This window comes from Parasteatoda tepidariorum, chromosome 5 (genome assembly GCF_982258835.1).
Source record: "Parasteatoda tepidariorum strain Cologne lab strain chromosome 5, Ptep-v5.0, whole genome shotgun sequence".
Lineage (NCBI taxonomy): Eukaryota > Metazoa > Arthropoda > Arachnida > Araneae > Theridiidae > Parasteatoda > Parasteatoda tepidariorum.
In genome coordinates, this window is record NC_141759.1 from 95,866,241 (window position 1) to 95,874,407 (window position 8,167).

At 29.3% G+C, this 8,167-nt stretch overlaps 1 protein-coding gene across 1 annotated transcript; it reads right to left on the reverse strand.

The window, feature by feature from the left end:
• Positions 1-6,237: 6,237 nt before the first annotated feature.
• Positions 6,238-7,183, reverse strand: LOC107455811 (ribosomal RNA-processing protein 7 homolog A). The gene has a single exon (XM_016073524.5). The coding sequence runs from the start codon at positions 7,081-7,083 to the stop codon at positions 6,307-6,309; it is 777 nt and encodes a 258-aa protein (XP_015929010.3). The 5' UTR covers positions 7,084-7,183; the 3' UTR covers positions 6,238-6,306.
• Between the last annotated feature and the right edge of the window lie 984 nt (positions 7,184-8,167).

The following is an 8,167-nucleotide window of genomic DNA, read 5'->3' on the forward strand; positions in this document are numbered from 1 at the left end:
AGCAAAAATATTGAATTAAAAAAATATTTTGGTCTTTAAAATTATTATGAGTCATTTAAAAAATATAAAGCAATGCAATACTTGTTCTACGTTCATTAAAGTTTGAAAAATATGTTTTATATCCTAAAATAACAAAAAAAGGAAAATATATTGACACCAAAATATTTTTATTTTGTATAGAAACTTTAATGGATATAACAACCTCCATCTCATAATATTACTAAATATCAGAATTACATTGGATTATTAAATGTTTTTTGATAATTTGAAATGCAAACGAGCGTCTCTTGTCTGAAAGTAAATTTTCATTCCTGCAGAAGCTCCGTTCAACATCCACTGATGTTATAGGTGCGTACTTGAGAAAGACGGTCTCACTTACTTACAATTCTTCTTCAATTTGAAAAGATTTTGCTTCACCTGTTAATATTCCATAGATTTTCTTCATTGTTTTGAAGCCAGTGTAATAATGAAAATTGATAAAAAATAGTAAAAATTGGAAAAAATTAACAAAAAACTTTAAAAAATGCATTAAAATGCAAAATACGCCCCAGAATTTAAAGAAAAATGCCCTATAAATCTAAAAAAAATGCTCCAGAAGACCAAAAAGTGCAAATGTCATCAAAATCCGGGCCTTACTCATAATATTTGTAGTTATGCTATTTTTATCCTTCATTTTTAACTAACATTCTTCTATTAAAAGTTGAATTGATTTGTAAACTTAAGTAATTTAAATCCACTACAAATAAATAAAAAATTGCAACATAAAATATCATAGCTGCTAATGTTACTGGATTTTTCAGTAAACCACTAAATTTTGCAAATATTCCCTAGTTCGATTGGATAAAAAAGTTTGGTTATGTGTCTAGACATTGATGATTGATGGTGTTTTTAAGTAGCATTTTATGATTGATAAGAAACTTGACTATAAAAGAATCTCGATAATACGTCCCTGCTGGATAGATAAATACAAGGACAGCAACACTTAAATTTCAGGGATTGCATGATTATTGAGTAACTATTGTAATTTTTTTATTTTCTTGAGACTTGAAATTATGTGCCATCTGAGTGTTAAAAGACTTGTTGGCTATAATTCTGAAATTTTAAAATAAAAGTTAGCAATTATTTTTCTTCTAGTTTTTAAAAAAAGATCTAGAATATTAAAATGTATTCTACAAAATTTTCATTCTGCATCATAAAACAAGATGTATAAAAAATTATTTAAATGTTACAAATACACTTAATTTATAATAGTTTTGTTGAGATGCCGAAAAAATTATAGATAATTTTAACTATATCTTGTTTTACATACAAATTGAGCATTTGTGAAATAGTTCAAAAAGAGCACAAATAATGTCAAATAAATCTGCAATCACTTCAGTAATACAGAGATGATTGTGCTCTGGAAAAAGTCCGGATTTTTCGGTAAACGTGATCCGGAAGTTTCCGGAAATCCGAGGTCCAAAAATTTCAAGAAATTATTGATCACATTTATGTATTAAAAAAAATTTTATGTTTTATTTAGAACTCGAATTTATACTTGGAATCTCTTTCATTTGTAAATATTTTTTCTAGTAGAATAATAAATGTGATTAGAGATAAAAGTAAACTTATGCATAATTATTCATTTAAATTATGCTGCATATAATTTATTTAGAATTTCATGTTTTGAAGTTATCAATGATTTAAATTTATAAAGACGTTAATTTTTTGCAATATGTAATTAATGATTTTATTGGAGAAATTTTCAGGATTTTTTAGTTGGGCTCACAATCACCCCTGGTAATATAATGAAACAGTTTCTCCAGTTTTGAAACACAGAGATACAAAACAAATAACAAACAAGGAAAATGTATTGACCAATAGGGATAAGGAACAAGATAATGGAACAAAACTTGGAGGATAAGAAAAAGGGTAAAAACCCAAAACAAAGAAATTGGAAAATAGATTTCTAAACATTTAGAAAGTATAAAATATTAAAAAGCTCAACTAAATTAATAAAATAGAAATGATTTGTAGAAATCTAGATCAGACTCAGAACAGTCTTATATAGATATTGATTTGTGGCATAAATGTATACAATATTTATTTAAATAAATGTTAATTTTTTTAAAACAAAAAATCTATTTCTGGATAGTTTAGTTGCACCAATTCATTTCTAGTACAATCTTTATTTTTGTATATCTATTCTTGGCGAATAATTTTACTGAGAATTTTAAGTTTTACTCTCCTCCTCCCTCTTGTAGTTGGTAGCATTAAAAAATATGAAATATAGAATATTAGATGTTTTTAAATTATTATTCATAAGTATTAAACATAGCCATATTAATTCTAACATTGTAATCAAAATACAATATCTTTATAATTGTTTTATATGATAGCTAAGTATTAAAAGATTTTTTAAGTTATTAATCCTTTAATAATAGAAAATTTTTAAGAAGCATAATGTATATTCATAAATTTAATTTAATTGACTTGATGTAGGTAGAAAAATTTGAATAAGATATATACTTGAATCCTTCAATATTGATTCAATTAAATACTGTTAATTACATTATATATTGTTAAAAGTAAAATTCTTAACACATTCTAATAGATGATAGAAGGTGTCTTTCCTTCCTTCCTCAATGGCACGACAGCCCCGGGTGGGCCCTGGCCTTCTCAATCAACTTCCTCCAGGCCTGGCAGTTGTCTTCCAGTTTGAGACTTTTAAGACTGAAAAGTCTCTTTCCACGCAGTCGGCCCATCTCAGCTTTGGTCGACCTCTGGGCTGAGCCAAAAAGATTATGTTTGTTTTGTTAGCATATTTTAGTAATTTATCTTTGAAATGTTAAAAAAATATGTTTTTGTACATGCGTCTTTAATAAAATTGTTATATACTTATGCCACTTGCCAATACCAGCAAGACTGCTGTGGAGAACCAAGAAGATTTTAGGCAGAGGGTTCGTTTCTTATTTTTAATTGCGGCAATCTATGACCTTAAACTACGCACACATCACAACCTATTTTACAGGGAGGACCCATTCATACATCCACAGATCGTAATTTTGACCTGAATGATTAATCTCCAATTCAATATCCCCACTTAGAGGACTTTGTGTCCATGACAGATTTAACGTGCACCAGTCACCATTTAATGCACAGGGATTCTTTGGCCGACAGGATTCGAACTCCTGATCTTACGAGCACAAACTTAACGTCCTACCAACTGTGCTATCCTGGGCCCTTAAACATTTATGACTGTTTTATTTCATTTCTTTTGTTTCATGCTTAAAATTTCACTATAAAAGCACTGATCTTCATTTTTAACAATATGATTTAAAACAATATTTTTTCTATAACCACAGAAGATAGCTAATCCAGTGTTAGAAATTATTTTTAAAAAAAAAGATGCTGTTCCTTGGACCAGTAAGTATCATTATGTACTCATCCACTAACAATATCAGTGGTCCACTCAAAAAAAAATGTTAAATATGACAATGAAACATCACATAAAATCATTTTTTTGCTTTAAACATTTATTAGTTTACTTTGAATAAAACTACTAAGCATAGGATAGATTTAACAACTGAATAAAATATTAAACTGGACTTGGGAACTAAATAAATAAATGTTTAATATTGTAACTATTATCTAAATAAAATTCAGAAAAATAAACATAAATATTAAATAATCAGTGTATTCATTACAGAAAAAAAAAAAAGGGGGAGAATTTCTCACTCTTTCTCAAAAACAGGGTGAGATTTCAAAAAGTTAAGTTAGATTTCTAAAAATTAAAAAAACACGAATAAACTTGGAAAAAAATATTTCTTTAATTATAATAAATTTTTAATTTCTAAACCATTGAATATTTTTGCTGCATTATCATATGGAAAATGTTCTGTATCTACTTTTTCATCAGCTATTCTCATTAAATTTGCTCAAATGCTTATCAGTCAATCTGTTATGATATTTTGTTTTAATTCGGTTTTGAGGCTGCTAAATGACCTTGCAACAGATGCTGAACTATTTGGAATCACTAATTAAATGTGTAGCATTGTGCACACACTTTCCTATCCTCTACATCTGCCAGCATAGGCTCTTCAATTATTTCTGTTATGGAATAGTGAAGTTCATTGAAGTTATTTCCATGTTCATACTCTTTGTTAGGTCTTCCAGATTAGTTTTCACAGACTTAAACTTTTACAAATTAATCTAAATTGTCGATGAGGGAGTTTGGTAATTCATTAACAGCGAAAAATAGAGATAACTTTTAACAACTTATTATAAAGAACTCACTTTTTTTCTCAACACTTGCCGTAGCTGTTTCCATGTCTTTTTCAAAATGGCGGAAGACTAAATTTTTTCCAAAATTTGGGAGATTCGTGCATTTTAAAATTGATTAATACAGTGCGCGAACTTCTCGCGTTAATAATTTTTTAATGCGAGAAAAGAAAAAAAATATGCGAGATTCTCGCGCTGTAGTGAAAACTCTAAATAATACTGCCTACTATATAACATATTTTGTTATTTTCTTCCTCAAATACTCTAGCTATTCATATTTCGTCAGCCGCTAATTCATATATAGAAGTTCACCTATATCCTTTTCTTTAATCAATGTATCACTGAGTTAGAAGGAAAGGAAAAAAATTCTCATAAATCTTAAAAATGAAAAAAAAAAATTCAAATAAGATATATTGCAGAAATGCTACGTCAAATTATTCCATTACAACTTAACTTGCATAATAACATAAGACTATAAAGTTTACAACCTAACTTATAGACATAATATAACATAACATACTATATTAATAGAATGATCTTGCTGCCATTGTATTATCAATTAACAGCAGGCACATTGATGATCCCACGGACAAGTGATTGGTATTTCATATTAGTCTAAAAGAGGATTTCGTGGTGCTGGACCACCAATAATTTTCAACATTGTAAACATAAGGCCGGGATAGCCTGGTTTGTAGGGCACTGGGCCCATGTCCAAGAGTTCGTGGGTTCAATCCCCACCGGCCGAAGATTCCCCATGTAGTAAATTGTGACTCATGCACATTGAAAATCTGTCGAGTCGCAAAGCCCCTAATGTTCCCATAACAAATCAATAACTCTGGGGGATACTAATTCAGGAGTTGAACCTAGTACCTAGTCATAAACCCAAAATTGGGTCAGCTGTTCATCGACAGATATAAAATAAAAATTATTGTAAACATAACTGTTATACAGCAAATTCTCATTAGACTAAGAAATAAATTATTTTTATGATTTCTCTATTTAGGACAACCCTAAAAATGGCTTATGGGGAAAAAAATTTAAATCTTAGACAATTCTAGGAGATAATAGAAAAAATTTTACATTTCTATTTTTAGCCGTCTTTGAAGTATTAATAAAAATATAGAAGCTAAAATTCAATATTTGCAATCTTTGAAGTTATTAAAGTGTTAAGGTAACATATAGATGTTGAAAAACACATAAATAATTCTATGTAGTTAACAAAAAAATTAATTTCTAAAAACAAATATTTATTTTTACATCGTGATTTAGATCAATGAAATGAAAACTGCGACATTCACTGCATTTACTTAAATTTTAATATGAATTAAAAAACAAAAATGATATTTTCTATTAGCCTGGCATAAAAACTTTTTTTTCAGGGTGGGTGGGACATTCATTTCTTTAAAAAAAAAAGCTGAAATTGGTTGTACATAGCTAACACAAAATTCGAAAATGTGTCAAGATATTATTGGGTATTAACAGAGCCTGATTATACCTTTCTAAGGCCCTAGGCACAGAGCCAGATTATACCTTTCGTGGGCCCTAGGCATAGCCGTTTTTGGGCCCTTCCCTCACTCCTCCCCTCTTTTCAAAATATATGCTAAAATTTTCTTGCATATTTTTTTTTACATTTTTATTAATATGGATTTTAATTCACAAATTTGTTTATCGAACTTTATCTGCAATACCGACATACTGCCGATATTGGCAGTTGATATCGATTTCGTTGAATCCAAAAATCCCGAAAAAGTAATATATTAGATCATAAGATTCTGCAAAATAATTTATTACCAAAAAATATTATATTTTTATATGTATCTTCATAATTTTGTGCAAAATGCACTTGTTGTTTTTAAAGCTAAATTATTTTTGTCAACAAATTTTTTTCTCCCAAGTTTTTCGTAGGCCTAGTGTGCCTATAGGTTAATCCGGCCCTGGGTATTAATATTAAAGAGTAAATAATAAAATATTTTGAAATCCCTGAACAAAGAAATTTATTACAACATAAAAAAATTTCTTTTTACATGTAATCTCATATATAGGATATTACATAGGTTTAAATTTTCTGCCAGCTTTCATTAAAGCTAAACGTTTCTTATCGGCATCAAACTTTTTCCTTAATTCCAAGATTTCATCCATCTTCGCATTTCGGATTTGACATTTATAGAAATTTACTAGAGTCTGTTTGGTTTGAGCTCGTTTTTGCTTCTCTAATAATTTTTGACTTGTAACTTCATTTCGCTTGATTTTAGGTTTTTTACTCTGTTTCGTGACAGTAACCCATCCTTCTTCGTCCGCAACACCTTCTATTTCTTTGTCTTTCTCTTTTTCTTCCTCAATCTTTTCATCGAATTCGCCCATGAAACTCTCGACTTCCTCCTGCAATTCTTTAGCATCAACAAAGTGAGAATTGTATTCTTTAATCCATTTACTTTTCCCAGCTGTAAATGCTTTTGGAATAACTATAACATCACCTTTTACTTTTAAGGCTTTTTTTAGACTAACACCACGCTTGAAAACAATGTATCCAACTTTTGGCCCAACTGTTCTTTCTTGTTGAGAAAAGTATTTAGAGCCTAGAACTACAACACCACTTGATGGCTTTGATTGAATATATACATTTTCGATCGGTCCATAACTATTAAATAGAGATTTTAAGCACTTTTTAGTCAAAAATTGGGGTATGTTTACGATGAACAAAGTTCTATCATTTGGCTTAACACTATCAGATCCATCATGTTGTTTGATGAATAATGTTCTCTCAATAGCACTATCACCAACCTTGAATTTAAAGTCCACACATTTCTTTTGAACTTCAACCATTTTTTTCTATAATTAAGCAAATAAATTGTATTGCGATAAACGGAAAACGAGGGAACATTCGAAATCAAAACAAATAATACTTCATTTACCTTTAATGTCTAAAGATCATAAGTTGCTTTTAGCTTACATTGACATGCAAATAAGACAAACCTAGAAATGGTCCCAAGCAGAGCGGATATCGGAAAAGAGATGATGGAGCTGCGTGGGACATACGCATCTCCACACCCAAAGAGTAAAATATCTATTATAATATGGTATACACAATGAAATCTCCAACAGAAAAGCTTGTTGCATTAAAATTACAAATATAAGAGATCAAATTTAAATTTCTTCTTAATACCTTTCTATCCATAAAAGTTTTGCTCCTCACCCACATTTCGGCAAAGCTATTTATTCCATTTCAACAATACCTTTGATTTATATTTTAATTATCTTATCCTCACCCTGCTCACTTTGGTTTAGGGAATATAATTCAAAACCTTTCTCATTTTAAATATTTAGGCTTTTCCATGCCAATCTATCTCTAAAGTACATGAATAGTAGTAGATTGGTCATGTATGTAGGAAGCAATAACTCCTATATTCATGACCAATCGAACAATCTTTATTCAAGCAACTGGCTTTTATCTGAATCTACTATACAGTGCTTATTTTTATACTTTATAAAATAATTTTAAGTTCAAAACTCTTCTGATACTTTTATTTATAAATATTTGGATTTTACTGGTGATTGTGCTCATTTAATACCAAGCCTCAGCTTGGTATAAATTTAATATTGGTATTAAATATTTTGCATTTCTAAAACTTCAAAGGCCACAAAAATGCCACTTAATAGAGGCTAAGTTTAAGACATCTTCATCCGAGGTGCCCTCAAGGCTGATGCGGATATCTCTAAATTTCACACACTTAATATCCCTAAATCCCCCAAACAACAAAAATACATATAACTTTTGTTATTTAAGCAACAATTTTTAACTCTATACTAGCTAAATACCCATTTTACACACGGAGGATATAAAAGACGAAAATAAACAATAAATTAGTACTGAGAAACACTACGAAATCATGCTTATAATTGATAGGCA